General features: G+C 42.5%; 1 protein-coding gene across 4 annotated transcripts in view; it reads left to right on the top strand.

Moving 5' to 3' along the window:
- LOC134344154 (lysosome membrane protein 2-like) overlaps positions 1-22,308 on the top strand; it is a 67,675-nt gene that overhangs the window by 9,237 nt on the left and 36,130 nt on the right. For all 4 annotated transcript variants that reach the window (XM_063043483.1, XM_063043482.1, XM_063043485.1 and 1 more), the window contains exons 2-5: positions 10,380-10,537; positions 17,895-18,042; positions 20,102-20,293; positions 22,216-22,307. In XM_063043483.1, the coding sequence (XP_062899553.1) occupies positions 10,380-10,537; positions 17,895-18,042; positions 20,102-20,293; positions 22,216-22,307 (590 nt within the window). The remainder of the gene's footprint in view (positions 1-10,379; positions 10,538-17,894; positions 18,043-20,101; positions 20,294-22,215; position 22,308) is intronic.

A 22,308-nucleotide genomic window follows, 5' to 3' on the forward strand; every position in this document is an offset into this window, starting at 1 on the left:
TTTCCCTGGCCACATAACAAAACTTTCAGCCAATGCTTTGATTTTTGGCTATACCTAGCTGACCAGCATGTAGCTCCTTCAACACTTCAGCTCTATGCTTGGGTGGTACAACAGTTCTTATCTCCACTTAAGGAAAGGGGTTGACGATCAGAAACATGGGTAAACTCTCTCCCATACAAGTACTGGTTAAATGGTTTTGCACCTCAAGCCAGACTTGAGGACTCTTGTCAATCTGGGCATAATTTTGCAGTGGTAAGAGAATGTGATTTATTGGGGTATTCACTTCCATCACTCATAACATGTGACATGACTGCACCTGTCCCATAAGGTAAAGTGTCACAAGCAAGCTTCACTGGATGGTATGGATCATAATGTGTGAATAGTGCCTGACACCATCGTAGCTTTCTGCCAGAGTGCACATGCAGATACTGCTCCAAAAATAAGCCTATTATACCAATAAAACTCTTTGTGAAACACTTCGGGCTCTTCTTCCATCTCCATCTGTTAGTAGGTCTCAGCTAAGTCCACTTTGTTTTCCTCCAGAAAAGTTTGCAAAGGTATTCTCTCTCTGTGCTGGGCAGTGGGTATTGATCTACTTTCAGTACTGGGTTGATGGTGACCTTAAAATCACCACAGATCCTGACAGACCCGTTCTTCTTTGGCTACTGGGACTGCTGGCATTGCCTGTGGGCTTCATGCAACCCTGGAAAGAATTCCTTCAGACTCCATACGATCTAGCTCACTGGCTACTTTGTCACAGATGGTATCAGAAACAGGACAGGCTTTGTAAACCTTTGGTATAGCATTTTCATTTAACACAATTTTCCCCTTGATCTGTTTGAGTTTTCCAATGCTATTCTTGAACACTTGTGGAATCATTCAATCATCATCACCATCAGGTGCTGTGCCCAGTTTGAGCTTTGACTGCCATGGCCCACACACTCCTGTTTCGGGTCAAGTAGATCAATTCATTGGTATTCATTTCCAGTTCTCTGGCAGCAGTCTCCATCATCAGTTGTCTTTGTATTCCTCTTGCTTTCTTCCCTTCAATCTTTCCCATAATTACCATGCATTCTAACTCCTCTTTCCTAATCACATGTCCAATGAAGTTACGTTGCCTTTTCATGATCTCACACATTATTTCTCTTTTTGTGTTTGCTCTGTTCATGACATCCTCATTAGATATTCATTTTGTCCATGATATTCTTTGCATCCTCCTCAAAAACCACATCTCTGCTGCTTCAATTCGTTTCCTCATGTTACCAGATATTGTCCAACATTCTGAGCCATATAACATAACTGGATAAACGTAACATTTCGGTACTCTGAGGAGGGTTGGTCATGCCTTGTTTAGTATTGGTCAGTATACTCTTCATTCTCGTAAAGGTGTCTTTTGCCATCCCTATTCTTCTTTTGATGTCCAAGTCGCACCTGCCATCTGATGTCACCCAGCTTCCTAAGTAGCAAAAGTTCTGTACTTGTTTTATGTCGTCCCCGTTTATACTCAGCTTGCAGATAGGATTCTCCTTTTTGGATATCACCATACATTGTCTTTTTGCAATTGATAGACCCATTTTTTGCACTTTCTTCAACAACTATATCAATTAAGTTTTGTAGTTCTTCTGTACTTGCAGTTAACACGGTGTCATTCACATATCTGAAATTATTAATGTTTTCATCACCAACTTTGATTCCCAAGATGTCTCTTATTTTTTGTAATATTGTTTCATTGTACACATTAAATAAATCAGGGGAGAAAACACACCCTTGTCTAACACCTTTCTTGATTTTCATAAACTGACTCACTTCTCCATCTACTCTTATGGCGGCAGTTTGTTCCCAGTACAGATTTCTGATTAGGCCGAGGTCTTTCAAATCTAGATCTAGAATTTTCTGTAGTATTTCAAATAACTTACTGTGCTTCACTTTATCAAATGCTTTTGTGTAGTCGATAAAACAAACAAACAAATCTTTTTGCACTTAAATAGCTCGTTCTGATAGTATCCTTAACATCAATATTGCCTTTCTTGTACCTTTGTCTTTCACAAAACCACATTGTTCTCACAGCTATCTGGACTATTCCTCTTCTCACCCTGTCTCTTGCAAAAACGCCATCCCCTTCTCGCAATTCCTCTGTCTCCGCCGCATCTGCTCTCAGGATGAGGCTTTTCATTCTAGGACGAGGGAGATGTCTTCATTTTTTAAAGAAAGGGGCTTCCCTTCCTCCACTATCAACTCTGCTCTTAAACGCATCTCCCCCATTTCACGTACATCTGCTCTCACTCCATCCTCCCACCACCCCACTAGGAATAGGGTTCCCCTGGTCCTCACCTACCACCCCACCAGCCTCCGGGTCCAACATATTATTCTCCGTAACTTCCGCCACCTCCAACGGGATCCCACCACTAAGCATATCTTTCCCTCCCCCCCTCTCTCTGCATTCCGCAGGGATCGCTCCCTACACAACTCCCTTGTCCATTCGTCCCCCCCATCCCTCCCCACTGATCTCCCTCCTGGCACTTATCCGTGTAAGCGGAACAAGTGCTACACATGCCCTTACACTTCCTCCCTTACCACCATTCAGGGCCCCAAACAGTCCTTCCAGGTGAGGCATCACTTCACCTGTGAGTCGACTGGGGTGATATACTGCGTCCGGTGCTCCCGATGTGGCCTTTTATATATTGGTGAGACCCGACGCAGACTGGGAGACCGCTTTGCTGAACATCTACGCTCTGTCCGCCAGAGAAAGCAGGATCTCCCAGTGGCCACACATTTTAATTCCACATCCCATTCCCATTCTGACATGTCTATCCACGGCCTCCTCTACTGTAAAGATGAAGCCACACTCAGGTTGGAGGAACAACACCTTATATTCCGTATGGGTAGCCTCCAACCTGATGGCATGAACATCGACTTCTCTAACTTCCGCTAATGCCCCACCTCCCCCTCATACCGCATCCGTTATTTATTTTTATACACATTCTTTCTCTCTCTCTCCTTTTTCTCCCTCTGTCCCTCTGAATATACCTCTTGCCCATCCTCTGGGTCACCCCCCCCTGTCTTTCTTCCCGGACCTCCTGTCCCATGATCCTCTCGTATCCCCTTCTGCCTATCACCTGTCCAGCTCTTGGCTCTATCCCTCCCCCTCCTGTCTTCTCCTATCATTTTGCATCTCCCCCTCCCCCTCCAGCTTTCAAATCCCTTACTCACTCTTCCTTCAGTTAGTCCTGACGAAGGGTCTCGGCCTGAAGCGTCGACTGCGCCTCTTCCTATAGATGCTGCCTGGCCTGCTGCGTTCACCAGCAACTTTGATGTGTGTTGCCACATTGTTCTTTACCTATTTCAGCTTGCATCTTACTTTTAGCTCTTGTCATCAAAATTCTTAGAAGTATCTTGGTGATATGACTTATTAAACTTATGGTCCTATGTAATAAGTTCATTCAGTACGTTTCTTAATTTGCATTCAGTTGACTCTATTGCCGGGGATGTGGCATACAAATGGTGGATGGATCTCCAATTGAGTTGTAGTTGACTTAGCCAATCATAGCCCCACAATGCTAGCCCTCCTGTTTTCACTACGTATGTTGTCCGCTGTATTTCACTGTTCTGAATGTCTTTCCCTCAGGAGCTGTGTTTTCTCCATTATTAAGTTCTTAGATAAATGCAGGCTTCAGTTCAGTATCTCTGAAATGCCGTTCAACCTCATTTTGTGGAATGGCTGATACACCTGAGATAGTGTCCAATTCCATTTTAATCACTTTGCTGTTCACTTATGTTGTAAGCCATATTGCTGGTCTGTTTGTTAGTTCTCACAATGTAAATTTCAAGACTACTCAGTCTTGTGTCACTCTCATCATTAGCAGATTTTTCATCAACACTATGCAGTGTAGTGCTCTTACTGAAATTACAAATTGACTTTCTAATCTTTATCTCTTCCCTGTGCAAGCCATTTATTTTTGTAGCCCAACATGCTCTTTGTATGTGTCCTACTTTGTTGAATGTTCTGCAAGTTTCACCTTTAAACCTGCATTGGTCTGGTCTATGTGAGCCCCTGACACCATGATTACATATTTTGTTTGGCCAGGCAGGCGTTTCTATTTAGACATTGCAGTTTATGCTCGCTTTCATTCCTGACTGTAACTCAATTGCATCCCTGTCTGCTGATGGGGATTTCAGCTGCTCTTTTAAATGTGAATTGTGCTTCAGTTGGGAGCCATTTTTGAATGTTTTCTTGTAAGATCTCTTGGTGCATCATTAAACCCATCACAGAACTGGCAATGCTCAGACAATTCTTCAATTCAGCCATGTATGCTGAAATAACTCTCCTTCTGTGTTCTGTGATCAACAATGGTTTTGGTTCTAAATGTTCCTGCATTACTTTCATGATATCAGCAAAGTTCAGCTGGTTTGGCAGGAGCAGTTAAATTTCTAAGCAAACAGTATGATTTTCCACCTGTTGCACTCTGCTGCATTGACATCTGCTTTTCATTGGCAATTTCAGTTCCTTCAAAATATTGCTCAATTCATTCAATATCACATCTTGTGATGCATATTTCATCAATGTGCTCCTTATGATTGAGTGCCTGGATTTTGTAATCCTGCCTCTTGTGATTTAATAGCCTGCCTGTACTCATTGTCCCATGCTATAGAATATTAAAAAGCTTTCTTGAATGTTTTGTTTCCAAGAATTTAGGAATATTTATAACAGGAGGAAACTGGAAATAGAGTGGTGGTGAAAGAAAGGATTCACATTGGATTTGATTTCCATCAATCATGTTCAGAGTTGAATATTTTGTAATCAGTGGCATAAATTTTATTCATATGGAATATCCTAACATGTATAATCTTGTCCCTGTCAAAAGAAGCACATTATTAAAAAGTCAGCCAGCTCTCTTGACCTGACGCAGTGGTTGTGAACGCTATCTTGTTTGGGCTTGTTGTGGAAATGCTGCTACAGAGAGAGCAATATCAAGTTAAAGTAATGCACCTTCCTTGCACTAAAAGCTGTTACCCATTTGTATGGAGATTTTTATCTCGAAAGCAATTTTAAGTTGGCACGTTCAGTGTACTTAGCCGGCTCCATCTGTGCCATCCATGCTGGGTTGAGCGTCGAGCTAGCAACTCGGCCTCGTAAAAATAAGAAAGCCTGCTTTACAAAAAAGCCGTCGTGATGGCGTCCTGATGACTCCACTCGGAGTTCAGGGCTTTCTTCTTCTTCTGCAGAGTACTTAAATGAATAATGTAATTCTTAATTTAACATTATTGGAGCTTAGCTGTCCTTTTAAGTTTCATCAAAATTGATTTTAAAAAACTCCTTGGATTGACTTATTTTGGTCCTGGGTGGGAGGAAAAATGAACTTCTGTGATCTCTGTCCCAGTCAGACTGTTCCCCACTTGTGATTTAATAGGTGAAGCCAGGTGGGGGGGATGGTTGGTGGGGGAGTGGGGACAAAGTGAGAAGCTGAGAGGTGATGGATGGACAAGGTAAAGGGATGAAGAAGGAGGAATCCACTAGGAGACTGAAGTGGACCATTGGAGGAAGGGAAGGAGGGACACCAGCAAGAGGTGATAGGCAGGTGAGGAGAAGAGTTTGGAGTAATTGAGAAGAGGAGCCAGGGTGAGGAATGGAAGAAGGGAGAGGGGATAATTACTGGGAGTTGGAGAAATTGGTGTTTGTGCCATCGGGTTGGAAGAAGGGAGAGGGGATAATTACTGGGTGTTGGAGAAATTGGTGTTTGTGCCATCAGGTTGGAAGCTACCCAGATGGAATATATGGTGGTGTTCCTGAGAGTGGCCTCACAGCAGTAGAGATGACTGGGGACTGGCATGTTGGAATGAGGACTGGAATTTTAAGTTGTGGCCACCAGGAAATCCTGCTGGTTTGGGATGGATCAAAAGTGCTCAACAAAGTGGTCCCCCAATTTGTCTGGTCTCATCGATGTAGAGGAGGCCACATAAAGAGCAGCAGATGACCCTAACAGACTTGCTGGTGAAGTGTCGCCTCACCTGGGAGGACTGTTTGGGGCCCTGAATGACGGAAAAGGTGGAGATGATTGGACAAGTATAGCACTTCTTCCACTGGCAGGGATAAGTGCCAGGAGGGAGATTAGTGCAGAGGAACGAACTGACAAGGGAATTTTGGAGCGAGGGATCCTTGCAGAAAGTGTAGGGGAGGGACGAAGGGTCTCGGCCTGAAACGTCGACTACGCCTCTTCCTATAGATGCTGCTTGGCCTGCTGCGTTCACCAGCAACTTTGATGTATGTTGCTTGAATTTCCAGCATCTGCAGAATTCCTGTTGTTTGGAGGTAAATATGTGTTTGGTTGAAGATGGTGTATGATGTGCCGGATATGGAGGCTCATGGGGTGGGAGGTAAGAACAAAAGGAACTCTGTCCCCTTTAAAGCAGAAGGAAGATGGGGTGAGGGTGGATGTCACCCCATGTCAACCATTGTGTTTGTGTAAAAACAATGTGAGATCTTGGAATATGGAAACACCAAGCTATTTTGTAAGTGTGGGTAATGCAGACATCCCACCTCTCCTGGAACTTCCGGGAGTCTCCCGCATATTAATAGTGGCTCCCTGATGCCCGCAAATTATATACAATATCATGGAAATCAATTTTTTTGAGAGTGAGCGAGAGAAAAGGGCGAGAGAGCAACCATGAGAGAGAGCGCGCGAGAGAGAGAAAGCACGTGAGAGTGAGCGGGAGAGAGAGCGAGCGAGAGCGCTTGAGAGCGCGCAAGCAACCACGAGAGAGAGAGAGAGTGCGAGCGAGAGCGCGCCATGGCAGAGTGTTCCAAAAACAGAAAATATAAAACATACGTCACCCCAGACTACACTAAAGTGTACCCCTGCCTAATAGGGGTCAAAATAATGACGGTGTTGCTGGCTGCACTGTTTGCAACAGTGACTTTTCTATTGCCCATGGTGGGTTAAGACTGTAAAAGATGTGTTGAGGTGAGTTTAACAGGTGTCATTTGTTCATTAGCATAGCTAACGTTATTTAAACTAGCTGGCCAGCTGCTAAGGAGCTACTCTATTGCAGACATCCCACCTCTCCCGGAAGTCTCCCGCAAATTGATGGTGCTACCTCCCTGAAATGAGTTTTTGCAGGGTGGGATGTCTGGTAATGAATGGCTAGTAATCAATTTAAAATTCAGTGGATTCCAATTAATTGGGATACACTTAGGACCAGTACATTTTGGCCTAATTAGCTGAAGTTTAATGGACATAAGGTATTTAAAAAAAAACAAATTTTAATTGAGTAACAAATTGTGTATTTAAAAGAAATGCAGAACAGATTAGAATGCTACCAACACTATTACAATACTATAAAACAGGGTATTAGTTCTTAATAGATATTGATGGAGGAATTAACCCAGTGTATGCTGCCATGTTCTTCTAACTAAATGAACAAATCAAAGCAGACATCTAAAGCAGAAATGGACTGCCTTCACACAATGCTTTTGATGATTGTATCCTCCAAATCATTTTCATTGTAACATTCAAGGTGATTGTCGGTACCTTAATTCTTTGTAGTTCCTAACTTGTTGAAGTAGTGAAATCATTTCATTTTCACTCCTGCCTTTGTTTGGAATCTCCAAGCCTGAATGTTTGAAATCACAGGGAGCAAATTGTCTTGCTGCTCATTTCTTGCGATCTATCAGTGACATAAATCATTGTTATTTGAACACAAACACGCAATTGATACTTTAAAAACTGTTCACGCTAAGCACGACTGCACTAGTTAGAAACTGTTTGGCAGCAGTCTCCTGTCCCAATTAAGTGGCATAGTGGCCCAGATAAATGGAATCCTGGCTATTTTCTTGATTAGTTTTTGTTCTTTGGGAGTTGTCCAAAAGTGGCCTGCTTTATCAATAGTCTAATTAACCAGAATCCACTTATCTGTAATAATTTCTTTAAATATTAACTACAACATGTATTTATTTAAATTGGGTCACATTTGTATTTTGATACAGATGGTATTGTATCTGTTTAAGGACACTTCTTATATGCTATAGAGGGAGTACAATAAGGATTCACTGGACGGCCACCTGTAGTGTGAGTCTGTAGGCTAGGCCTCTCGAGTTTAGAACAAGGAAATTGCCCCATTAAGATGTACAGTAAAACCTTGATAATCTGGCACTCTGCTGCTGAAGTGGCACATTTTCCAGGCTTTTGGATATTACTGTACTCCTATTGCACTTAAATGCATTACTCTCAATGCATTTAATTCATTCTTGATCTACAGTAGTATAATAAAGTTTCCAGTGAAGCTGGTGAGTAAAGGCAGCAAAGGAAAAGGGCACAACCATTGGAGCTCAATTAACGGAGTCGTCTTTCCACCAACCCGCCGCCTGGGACCAACCATGGTGGTCGACCAGAGCATGTCCAGCACGTCCTTCCTCTTCGGTTCTCCTCCCAAAAAGCCCTGGGCCTCGGACTCCCTCTTGGTTCCAATCCTCGCCCAGCTTGCAGCATCTCTCTCATTGCATCTCCTCTCTCTGTCCCCATCGCGCCTTCTCCCCAAAACCTGTGAAAACAATGGCTTACAGACACAAGAAAGAATAACATCTATCCCAATTGGTTAGCAAATGAATACAATTCCCGTTATCAGTAATTATAACCCAAACAAGCTGCTACCATTAACTCAGCAGTTAATATTACAGAGAAGCCATTTTATTATAACATAACAAAGAAGCCATTTTATTAGCCTTAGCAAATAACATGAAAGAAGAAACCCCTAACATACTATACAGGGTAACAGGGTAAATCCTGGTCTGAAGAATTCTAGAGCTTCATGGAGTGTGTCATTTAGGGCAAATGTGGAGATTATATTTTCACTCTTGGAATGCTCAGTTGTTGATTGTATTCAACACCATTCAATTGATTTCTTAAAATAATTGAGCTGTATGGGAATAAGGCAAGATAATGAAGTAGGAGGATAGCCAAAATCAAGAAGGTGTCAAGGAAATGATGTGTTAATAATGTGAGACTGGCCCAAGATGTCTGGGAGGAACCTTTTCAAAAACTAAATGAAAATGTTTGGCAGGAATATGTTTTCATTGGAGATGTTGTAATCTGGAGTAACAGAAAGTGCTGTTCTCAGGCAGCAACTGTTCATGGAAATGGTCAGTTTGGCTCCTCATTCAGACGAATGGTCTTGACCTCAAATGTCAACTGTCCATTTCCCCTCCATGGATTCTGTATTATATTTATTTCTTCATTAGTTAAATTTGTTTTGAATGGAGCAGGAACTAAGATATTCCAGTTTCCCATCTGCCAAACAAAAGCATGTTGGCATGGATTGAGGTCGAGTGATGAGCGGGTCTGGGTGGAGTTGGAATGGGAGGAAGAGCCCTAATACTACTTTCAAATCTCTATATGGATGAGGTGTAATTTAGAGAACTTTGAACTTCTTTTGCTTTCTGTATTGGTTTTCTGTCCTACTCCCACTTTACCCTTCATTGCTCTGTGATTTTTATTTTTTTAAATTGAGATAGGGCTGTGCGGTAGAGAAATTCTTGACAGCTTCTAGAACAGGTTAGATGGTGGGCCGAAGAGCCTGTAATGTGCTGTAGATTTCTGTCTTTCTATACAGCACGGAATAGGCCCTTCCAGCCCTTTGAGCCACGTCACCCAGCTCAAGGTTCAAAACTAGGTGGAGTTTTATCTTGCGCAAACAATTAATTGTGGTCATTGAAGGTCAGGCACCTGAGCCTTGAGATTGCCAGGAATGGTTCCTAAATTTAATAATCTTCACTGTTTCATCCATAATTTCTGGCCATTATAAGATCTATAACAGGGATGTTTGCATATGACTGCATAATGTTAAGCTCCCAGCATACAATAAGGATTGAGTGTTATTCAAGTATAGCGAGATGAGTGTAAACTCTAACAGCCCGAGTCTCACCAGCTCCCTTTGATATTCAGCAGCAATTCACTCCTAAAGTTCATTGCAAATTGTGAGAAGGAGGGGGAATAATTTTTTGTCATTATTTTAACTAATCTATCCTGCTGCTTTATTTGAGTTTTTGTCTATCTGTCTCCATCTTCTTTCCCCAACTTGCTTCATTGGTTGCATGATTAAGCAGGATTGTATTCTTTCCAAATGTCTTCTCTGCTGAAGACATTGCCTCTGTCTGGCATCTAACTTAAATACACAATAATACTTCTCCAAATCTGATTTTGCCATGAAGAATGGAAAGTTAGAAGCATCTTGTTTATAAAGATTTTCTGCAAATGCTATTTGAATTTGTTTTTTTTTGTTAGATCATATCATTAAATATATTCAGTTATTTCTAAATAGAGTTTTATTGGGAAAAAAAGAGAAAATCACTTGGATTGCCAACTTTCACCTGCTTGTTCTTTGTGCAGGAGGTACAACTAAAGAATGGCACAGCCACCTTTGAGACTTGGAGAAATCCTCCTCCACCGATTTACATGCAGTTTTACTTCTTCAACGTCACAAATCCTGAGGAGGTGCTTCAAGGAAAGAAGCCTTTTGTTGAAGAGAGGGGTCCTTACACTTACAGGTAGGGTTGTGAACTGGTCATAAACTCCTTACAGGCAGTGACGGGAATTGAACCTGGGTCACCTATACTGTAAAGCGTTGTGCTAACTACTACGCCACTGTGCCGCCCATTGTCCTAGGATGGAGTAATGACTCCATCACGGGTGAGATGGAGGAATGGCTCGTGGAGTAATATGTATCCTATGTGTGGAATGGAGCCTTCTATCTCCCTCCCACACAACTGGTTAGGATCTTGTGAATTTGGTTTGTGTTCTTCCTGCTGTTAGATGTGCACAGACTTTAGCTTCGCATCCGGAGTCCAGAAATAAGCAGGCTATTTCAGTAGGAGCTGTTTTGCATCATTTTTATTTCCATGATATGGTATTTGCAGGAATAATAAAGAAATTAAAAATGTTGCTGCAGCTTTAGAAAGAGTGAGCAATGACACTGCTGGTGCATTGCAGAAAGTGACAATAGAAATGGCTGCAATGCACAAGATGGTTCTCTAAAATCATATGGCAATAGATCTCCCATTAGCAATTAGGGGGTGATCTTGTGCAGTTAGGGGCAAGGAGTGCTGTATTTGCATGCCTGATGAGTCATGGATATGATTACCCAAATCAGTTAAGGTACATCAATCTGATGGATGGTATTTTTGTGACTACATCAAATTAAAGCTATGATGCTGGGTTTATTCAATATTATGTTATAAGATTTGTCTTGATGTTCCTTATCATAATTTACATCTTAATTACTTGTGTATGCCTTCATTAATAGAGCTGCTCAAACTCACAAATGTACCTATTCAGGAGGACAATCTGCCTGACAATCATGTAATTCCATAAATACTCTTTGATGCTTTCCTGACTTGGGATGAATTTGTGCTTATTTTATGTTTAATGCAGGTGCCACAGCTTTTCTACTTCTGAATTTTCAGATGTGCTAATTCTAAATTTGATTTGGAATCAAAGGGGGAAATGTTGGATTGGATTAGGGTATATAATTGTTATTTTTCTGGTATTTACCTTGTACTTTATCTTTCCCATACACGCTTGTGTTTTTATGTAATCTATATACATGTAATTGTTCTGTGAAATTTCCTTTAATTGTGGTGCAGTTGCTTCTGTATATTCCTAGAAGTTTTAGTTTTTCTGTAGCAGATGTTGCATCACTTGAATATGGCTATTTTATAGGTTAATTGTTATCACTGGATTTTTTTAAATCTCTAGTCTGAAGGTGAGACTACCACAAATTTAGCGTTTTCTTTCTTTCAGCTCCTTGTTCTTGTAACACTTAATAAACCCTTCCTAAGCAACAACTTTTATGCCTCATTTGTGACTCCTGAAGAACCTTTGGGTCACAAAATCACCAGGGTCCAACAAAATTCAAATCAAATGTATAATTAACCACCAGGTGTGATTTTAAAAAAGATATTATTGACTATATATGATCAGATTAAAACCCATGAAATAAAAAAAAAACCTTGTCTGTATCGTAGCTTCTGAACCTACCTAGATCACAAGTGACCACTAGGAGAGGAAGTCCTACCTGGTCTGGTTACTCCAGACCCACAGCTCTTATCAGCCTCGAAAATGCTCAGCAGGCCTTTCATCCTGGGGGGGGGGGGAAGAGCTGTTGGTCAATAACTAATAAATAACATTATCAATGATAGCTGTTTCATGTGAGTATCTGAAAAGAACATCTTGATGTGTACTGCAACTTTCTTACAGAAGTTCGATGCTTGTTCAACAAGACATGGCTAAGAATAAGTTCACTATTCAGATAACAGATTGAATTCTTAAAGTTGTGTGATTGAAATGGGATATTTGATATTCTGTGCCCTTGATGCTAACTTTAAGCAGCTGGCATTGAAGATGTCAAACAGCATGTGAGGTCAGATGGTTTAGCTGGCATGTAGATTTGAGTTTTGATTCTTCTAACTGAATGTGGGTATGTATAGAGTTTGTCATGGGGGACTGATTTAAGTATTTGGTCACCCCATTAACACTGTCTCCCAGTGAGTTACCTCAGTCCTGTCCAACCTCTAAGATCCTGACTCTTGTCCTCTTTATCAAAGTGTCTCCACCCTCAGCGTAGCCTTCCTTTCCAATATCATTCTGGTTTGATTTTGGTTCAAAACCCTCTCTCCCCACCACACTGCTCTCATCTCTACGTATAGCATATTGTTTACACTGTTTTACCCAGTCTTTGCAATGTCTCACTTGGAGTTGTCTTTTTTTAACCACTCATTCGGGTTTGTTATCACTGATGTATGGCATGAAATCTGTTCTATGACGGCAGTACAAATCTAAATTTAAAAAAAAAATGAATTGTGCAATGGAAAGCAATAATGAGGTCGTATTCATGGGCCATTCTGAAATCTAATGGTGGTGGGAATGAAGCTGTTCCTAAGTCATTCAGTGTTGGGTCTTCAGGCCCCTGTACCACCTCCCCAATGGTAGTAACAAGAAGAGGGCATGTCCTGGATGGTGAGGGCCATTAATGAGGGATGCTGCCTCCTTGAGGCACCACTTATTATTATTATTAGATTATGAGGACACCAGTCCCCTTTTATTGTCATTTAGTAATGCATGCAATAAGAAATGATACAATGTTTTTCCAGAATGATATCACGAAAGCATATTACAAACCGACTTAAAAACTGACAAAAACCACATAACATATAGTTACAACAGTGCAAAGCAATACTGTAATTTGATAAGAACAGACCATGGCACAGTAAAAGTCTCTTGAAAGTCCCATCATCTCACGCAAACGGTAAACCTCCAGCGCCGCCAACTTGCCGATGCAGCATCCCAGAAGCATCTGACCACAGTCCGACTCTGAGTCTGTCCGAAAACTTGGAGCCTCCGACCACCTCTTCAACACCGAGCACCATCTCTGCCGAGCGCTTCGACTCCAGCCCCAGCAATAGGCAAAGCCGAGGATTTGGGGCCTTCCCCTCCGGAGATTCTCGATTGCACAGTAGCAGCGGCAGCGAAGCGGGCATTTCAGAAGTTACTCCAGATGTTCCTCTGCGCTTCTCACGGCTGTCTCCATCAAATCCGGATTTTGCACGGCCCCCTAGTTACACATAATCGATATTCATTCGGAAGGGCGGTGTGCGCTGCATCACACTGCCATCTTCTCCTCCCTCCCTTTTTAAGGGTGTTGTTGATGGTAGGAGGGCTGTGCCCATGATAGAGTTGCATAAGTCTACAATCCTCTGCTGCCTATTGTGACCTGTACGTTGGAGGCTTCATGCCAGGCTGTGATGCAACCAGTCAGAATTTCCTATAGAAATTCAGAGTCTTTGACATAGCAGATGGCATTCTGCAGTACACCCTATAGAAATTCAGAGTCTTTGACATAGCAGATGGCATTCTGCTGTTTCCCACCTATTCCTGATTTTCCTCCAGTTCTGAAATCTCTATCTGAAGCAGTTACTCTGCCTACCACCACACTACCGTTACTAATGAAAGACTTCTATCCTCTTTGCCCTTTCGTTCAGAGTTTGGGGTAATTGCTGGTCTCCTACAATTGCCCTGGATGGGACTGGCAAAACATGCCATTGTCCATAGATGTGTGACAAGTATCAGACTAGTTTTGAGAATGGCTCCAAGTCAGAAAGTTGTTCCGTGACCTCTGGGCTGACATTTCAGTCATTTGTCTCATCATGTCCATACTAACCCATTGATTTCTGCTCACCTACACTAATCCTATTTGCCTACATTAGGTCTGTATCCTTTGTAGTGGCAAAGATTGATCCAAACTCAGAACAAACCAATTGCCCCCAGGCTGTGACCCCAGGCAGTTGTTATACTTGTGTGACCTGCCCACAGCTCCAGTGAAATTCCTGGTTTCGATCCTTTATTAGCAATTTACAAAAACGTACAGTTAAGCATTATCTAGCATTCTCAGCAGCCTGCAAAGATTTGGCCTCCGTGGTCCCAAGCTACAAACTGCCATGATATAAGTATGAATATGTGATTTATTCCTTTGCTTTTGCCGTGCCCCCACTTGTGTGACTAGTTACCATAAAACGTAATAAATGTGCCACACAGAATATATGGCTCCTACATACCCCTTTGCCTATTGAAGTGTCTTCAAACACAATTCATCTGATTCTGTATCATGGGCCTCCTCTGGCTTCTGCCATCTTTCAGGGATCCCACCACCAGGTACATCTTTCCTTTCCTCTTCACCCGCCCCACGCTTCCCACAGGAATGACTTTGTCCAGCTTCCTTAAGGTTGTTATAGCCGGCGATAGTAAAGGGGACAAAATTGCCACTACCTATTAAATGCTCCCAATGGCATGCATCTCGAATAGCGCCTGACAACCAAGTCCGGCCTTCATGTGTGGATTAGCTGCGAAGCCTGGAGGAACCATGTCTACCGACAGCAGAGAAAGGGCAAAGGTGGGCCACTGGCACATTAAAACCAGTCATTTCTGACAGGTGGGGCTTGTCAGTTCATCTAGAAGAAAAACTGACCTGAAACCTCCACTAACTTGCAGCTATGGAAAATGTTTTGGGAGTAAATCCTGAGAAAGAAATCCAGAGCTGGAGCCCCTAAGGCAGACCTATGTTGAGTTCAACACTGACTGGTAGCTCCTGCGATGCTGCTGGTGCCAACCTCTATTCCTTTTGGATTCATCAGCTGTGTGGAGAGGGGGAGCCTTCTATGTGGGCAACAGCTTACTCTCCATATGATACTGCCTTGACCTCCGTATCAGCTTGTGTATCATGTAGACAGCTGGAACACAACATCCATAGTCGATGCTCCCCAAGGGAGGGACCCCACTCTCTCCATACCTTCTCTGTCCACCCATCCTTCACCAGTTTCCGTCCTGGCAGTATTCCCTGCAACTGTGCCATGTGCTACACCTGCCTCGATGCCACTTCTCTCTCCTCTATTTAAGGACCTAAACAGTCCTTCCAGAGGCAGCACTGCTTCACCCGTGAACCTGAGGTGTGGTCTCTATATATCGGTGAGACGATACAGATTGGGGGACTGCTCAGTTGAGCACCTTCGCTCCACCCTCTTTAAACAGCCAGAATCTCCCTGTGGCCATCCACTTCAATTCCATGTCCCATTCTCACATTGAAATGTCTGTCTACGGTCTCCTTTACCAAAACAGAATGAGGTTTTGCTCCAGCCTCACCATGGAAGTAGTCTCCAATCTGACAAGAACATGGATTTCTCAAACTTGTGGTAGTGTCAGTCTTCCTCCTTCAGCCCTTTACCTATCATCTTCCAGCTTCTCACATAATTCCCTTTTGTACCCTCTTCCATCCACCTACCTTCCTACTTAACTGAACTCTCATAATAGTTGCCAGTCATGCTTCACCCCCTCACCCTACCTTATGTAGCCCCCCTTTTAATTAGCCTCCGCAGTAACATAAAAGTCAAAACCCCCTTACACTTGGTTTCAGCTTCCTCCTTTTCCAGTCCGGGTGAAGAGTCCTGCCCTGGAACATTGGTTGTTTATTCCCCTCTGTGGATGCTGCCTGACCTGTTGAGTTCTCCATCATTTAATGTGTGTTGCTGCAGATTCCCAGCAGCTGCAGAATCTCCCATGGGCCACTACCTCCTTTGGCAGTGCCATCCAGATATTGGGTACTCTTCACAAGAAGGGAAAAACAAACTTGTCCATCAGGTCCTCTTTAAAGCTGCTTCCTTTCTCCTTAAAACCTGTGTTGTCTTGATTTTAACCATCATCCTTGTATGATCTTGTACTTATCCTAAATTCTGCAATAAACTGTGCTTTAGTCCTCTGAAACACTAATAATCCTACATGTTTGTTCGGGTGACCATAAGTAACCCGGAAAATGGGATCCCATATGCCAGACTGCTGTTTATAGACTTCAGTTTGCGTTAAAACACGACCATACCACAGAAACTGTCCTTGCTGGGTCTCAAACCTCTCTCTGCAACTGGATACTGGACTTAACAATAAGGCCACAGTCAGTCTGTGTGGGCAGCAACATCTCTCATCCCATTACGCTGAACACTTGCGCTCCCCGGGGCTGTGTGCTCAGTCCACTGCTGTTCACACTGCTGGTGCATGACTGTATTACAGGATCCAGCTCAAACCGTGCCATCAAATTTGTAAATGACACAATGGTGGTTGACCTCATTAACAACCGTGACGAGAAGGAGTACAGAGAAGAAGTGGAGCAGGTGGAGTGATGTGAGAAGAACAACCTAAGCCTGAAAGTGGAGAAGGCCAAGGAAATCATTGTGGACTTCAGGATCCCCTTTGCAAATAATGGCTTCTCTGTAGAGAGTGTTAAGTGCACCAAGTTCACATCATGATGACCTCACCTGGTCCCTTAATATCACTTCCCTGAACAAGAAGGCACAGCAGTGCCTACACATCCTAAGAAAGTTGAGGCAAGCAAGGTTCTCCCCACCCCTCCAATCTTAACTGTTTTACTGGAGCACCATTGAGAACATCCTGTCAAGTTGCACCTCCATCTGAAATGGGAGCAGTCGAGCATCGGACCGGAAGTCCCTACAAAGGCCTGTGAGAATGGCTGAGAGGATCATAGGGGTCTCCCTACCATCCATCAGGGACACTTATCAGGAGTGCTGTGCATGCAGGTCCCTTGGTAGTATTATTATTGTTAAGGATCTCGCCCATCCATCCAGTATCCTCTTTGACTTTCTAGCATTAGGCAGGAGACTCCGATGCATAACAACATGAGTGGTCAGGATGAGGAAGTTTCTTTCCTCAGGCCATTAGGGCTTTGAACTCCCTGTTGCATTGTATTTGAAGTGTCACTGGTTAATCTGTTGTGTACCTTAGAATACTTAATTTATGCACAATAATTTATTTGTGATTCATCTGTAGATTTTATCCTTGCCCTCATAAGTTATCGTGTGTAATATGTGTTGTGTATAGTGCAACAGTGCTTTACACCCTGGTTTGAAAAAAATATCTTATTTCTATATACATTTTGTGTGTGTGTATATATATAATAGTTAAATGACAATAAACTTGTGCAAACAACGAGGCACCGACCTCTTCCAGTTCATTACCCATCACTTGTCTTTCAACTATCACCACTACACTAGATTACTATTCCTTTTATGCCAAGGCTGTTTGTGGAGAGATCAGTTTGTTTTGCAAAACAGTAACTGAACTTCAAAATTATTTTATAAGTTGGGTAGTATTTTATAGTGTCAACAAATTGTTAAAGGCAGCATATGAACTGTCCTTTCTCTTGCCTCTGGGGTTATACAGCTTCATTAGTGATTACCCATTTGGAGTTGTGTTGGCAAGGGCTAATTTTTATTATTTTGCTAGTTTTCCCTTTGGTGTATTCTGAGTTTATTCCTTAGCTTGTTAATGACTAACATTGGTATCTTTCAGGGAGTACAAACCTAAGGAAAATGTAACATTCACGGACGATGGGAACCTTGTGTCTGCTGTTACCCCAAAGACGTATGTGTTTGTTCCTGAGTTATCGATAGGAGATCCTGAAGTTGACTTGATTAGGACTCTGAATATTCCAGTTGTGGTGAGTTGCCAGCTTGTGTTAATATAAACTCTTTATTATCAAACCATACTGTGTAGGATTAGATTTGAGAGTTGCTTTCAAGTAAAAGGTGCTTTCATGTCTGACCTGCTGCATCACTGCTGGGCCCAGCACAAATGATCTGAATGGAGAGGGTTGCTGGTTCCCTTGGCTTGAATCATTAATGGTTGCACTGTGCTGCTTTTATCTGGGGTTTATGAATTTGATTGAAAAGTCCATTGAGACCCTTACAGTTTTATGGAATAACCATCTGAGTTTGATAACAGTTTTAAATATATTGCACATAATTTTTGCTTTCAAAATAATGTAGTGTAACTATACCCACTGGCTCAAGAATTTCAGACCAGGTCTGAACTTGTATATTTAGAAAAATGCCCAAAGCTACGCTGAGCTTTGGGTGTCATTTCTGACACCTGCCAAATTCTTGTATCAGTGAAATTCATTTGCTTTTTCCAACTTTCTGCTTCAACTCGAATGCGTATGGTCAGCCTGAAATGAGACTGAAGATGCTCATTTTGAGAGCCACTGGACTGTGAGGCACACATGTTAAATGTAGAACCATGAGCTTGATGGTATCAATCCTCTTACAATAACCACACTGGGCCTCTGCACCTGGAAGTGGACACAGTTGAAGGGCAGGAGGGAGAAAGCAAACTGATATTGGCTTTTGTTCTCTCTCTGCCTTGCTCTTGGGGTTGCAGTCTTCTGTCTGAGTCCTTACCAGCCACAAGATGCAGGATATTAGTTTAGCGTTTCCAAAGGGCCAGATATATTCTTCTGCTGGCAGTTCCATAAGAGAAATATCAATTAAATATAATATGAATTTTGTGCCCAGGCATTGCAAGGTGCAATTTAGAAACAAGTTGAACATCAGGTACCCCCACATTGGACCCTCAGCACCACTACTGGGCATGATGTGAATATCCTACACAGGGGTTCTTCTGGTGACTTAGATTAGATTATGAAGACACACAGTCCTCTTTTATTGTCATTTAGTAATGCATGCGTTAAGAAATGGTACAATATTCCTCCGGTGTGATATCACAAAACACAGGACAGACCAAGACTGAAAAAACTAACAAAACCACATAATTATAGCATATAGTTACCACAGTACAACAATACCTTAACTTGATGAAGAAATCCATGAGCACAGTAAAAAGTTCAAAGTCTCTCAAATGTCCCACATCTCACGCAGATGGGAGAAGGAAGAAAAACTCTCCTGAGTCTGAATCTGAGTCACCCGAAAACTTTGAGCCTCCGATCAGTTCTCTGACACCGAGTACTGAGTGCCATCTCTGTCCAAACGATTCGACCTCAATCTTGGTCGCCAACAGCAGGCAAAGCCGGGGATTTTGATGCCTTCCCTCTGCAAGATTCCCGACCGCGCAGTAACAACAGCAACGAACTGGCGTTTCAGAAATTTCTCCAGATGTTCCTCTGTGCTTTCATGTCTATCTCCATCAAATCAGAATTGTCCACGGCCCCTATTTAACGGATACGGTATCATTTTTCACCGGAGGGCTGCGCACGCGTGGCGCGCTGCTCTCTCTCCTCCTGCCTCATTTGGCTTCAATGGCTGGAGTGTGTGCTTCCAGCCTTGATTGAAGAGGTACCTAATTGTGGATAGCTTTTTCTCAAACTGGAGTAGTTGTTTTAAGTACTCTTGTTACAAACTATTTTTTAGTAAATTTTGAACCGTTTTAAATGTCTTGCCATAGCATTTAAAGTGTTGAAAGTTTTTTGACACCAGCGAGTACAGAACAGTGGTGCCTTTTTCAAAGTGGAGTCCCGTTATCTGCCACCTGGTACCTAACTGTTGTCTCTTGAGATTGCTGCAGCAGCGGCTCAGAGCTCAGCTCAGTTGGAGTTTATGGGGGTAATTGTAGTTGTGGGATGAATCGTGTGTGAATTCAAACTGTTGTACTTTTGAACTTAATAGATGGAAAGTTATTCCTAGATATATATGTGAATGTTGGAAATCTTCACCAAACCTCGAGTTTGTGTCGATCAGCATGTCTTTTCTTTTTGTTATAAATAGACAGTCATCAATATGGCCAAATCTTCTAGTTATCGAATTTTATTGGCAGAGGCTCTGCTAATTGCTGAAAAAGAGAGTCTTTTTACAACACGAACGGCACATGAGTTACTTTGGGGCTACAAAGATCCAGTACTTACTGTCATTCATTACATCTTGAGTGATGTTGATGACTACTTCGGACTCTACAATAAGGTAAGATATTCTTGTCCTTGAGGCTTAGGTGAGAGGTAGCAGTAGACTATGAAGAACTACAAACACAAGTGTTGAGTATTTTGTGAAGCTAGAATAATTTGAAAAGCAAGTATTCAAATGCATTTATGCAGAAGCTGGCTATCTTTCCTTTCAGGTGCTGTTAGTGGGTCATTTTGTTTTGGTCTCTGTTTTGTGCCCCTAACCCAATTAAAGTTTCTCAAGATGGCGGTGGGATAGCAACGGTGGCGGATGGCGGAGGGGAGAAACACAGCGGGAACCGTGAGAACGCATCTCTTCCAAAGGAGGGTTGGACAAGATCTTAGGGATGAAAATGTGTTTCCCGTTACCTTTTTTCCCCGGGAGCTGGCCTGCGACGTCTGCTCGCAGCCCTTTGCCACCGCGCCCAGGCTCAACAGCCACTGGTGCTGCCACTTCGAGCCCAGGCCCTGCTGCTCCATCCCCGGTGTCCGCGCCACAGCCACTGCAACCCAGAGCATTGTGCGGCGAGATGCCTCCGGTCCAGCTGACCCGGCTGCTAGCATCTGGTAAGGGTCCCTTGCTCGGGGTTACAAGCGATGGCCAACGGCAGACCCAGCAGGAGACTGGTGGGAAAGGCAGAAGAGCTACGACCTTGGAAGACAATGGTTGCTTTGCAAGCAGATGATCTACCAAGAAGGGAGGTGGTGATCTCTTTAAACTCACCTGGCAGAAGGCAAAGGCAAACCACTGCTGTAACCTGCCAAGTACGTGATTTCCCAATATGTCAGTCTCAATAAAGGATCAAAACAACGACGTTAGCGACAAGTGTCTGGACAGAGCGGCGTGGAGGGAAATCGTCCGCCAACTGGAAATTCCAGATGCGACCTAACGACGACGATGAACCCCATTACCTGCAAAATCATACCTGTCCCAACTCCACAAACTCAAGTTAATTGTCTGTTTGCTTAATACCCACTACTTTTTTAAAAAAAAAAATCACATACTGAACAACTTGGTTATTGAGAAATCATTCTTTCTATTAGCATGAAGGGATCAATGTCCTGTAAGAAAATAGAATTTTAACATACACTCAGTGGCCACTTTATTAGGTACAGGAGTGGAACCCGGTGTGGTCTTCTGCTGTAGCCCATCTACTTCAAGATTCAATGTGTTGTGCTTTTAGAGTTGCTGTTCTGAACACCACTGCTGTATCATGTGGTTATTCGAGTTCCTGTCAGCTTGAACCAGTCTGGCTATTTTCATGACTGGATTTTTTTTTGTTTGTTTATTGTACCATTCTCTGTAAACTCTAGAGAATGTGCATGAAAATCCCAGGAGATCAGCAGTTTCTAAATACTCTGACCCACCCGTCTGGCACCAGCAATCATTCCATGGTCAAAGTCACTTAGATCACGCTTCTTCCCCATTGTGGTGTTTAGGCTGAGCAACTGCTGAATCTCTTGACCACTTCTCCATGTTCTTAATGCATTGAGTTGCTGCCACATGATTGGCTGATTAGATACCTGCATTAATGAGCAGGTGTACTTAATAAAGTGATCACTGAGTGGATGTTGAAATACTACTGGGTTTACAAAGCAAAATGGTTGACAATTGTTAATGGGGGCAGGTAACGTAAGGTTTTCTTCTTGAAAGTTGATGTGATTTCAAGAACTGTCAGTAAATGTATCTCACCACAGCAGCTTTTAGTTTGAAAGAATAAAAAAATGATTTGCTCTAATATTTCCATGGCAAGTGAGTGCTTTAAGTCAAATGTCCACAAAATTGAATCTGCACATTCCTTCATGTAAAAAATTTTGGTATTTTAATAATACTTTGCACATAGGAATAAATTAAATGAGCAAAGTAACACTTCAACAGGTTCTAACATGATGTTCAGTGTATTTATGTATTTGCAGTGATTTTTTTTGGTGCATTGTTTTTAGATGAATGGAACAGATGATGGTGATTATCTCTTTCTCACTGGAAAGATGAACTATAAAAATTTTACTCGAATTTTAGAATGGAGGGGCAGCCAG

This window comes from Mobula hypostoma, chromosome 3 (assembly GCF_963921235.1).
Source record: "Mobula hypostoma chromosome 3, sMobHyp1.1, whole genome shotgun sequence".
In the NCBI taxonomy this organism is placed as follows: domain Eukaryota; kingdom Metazoa; phylum Chordata; class Chondrichthyes; order Myliobatiformes; family Myliobatidae; genus Mobula; species Mobula hypostoma.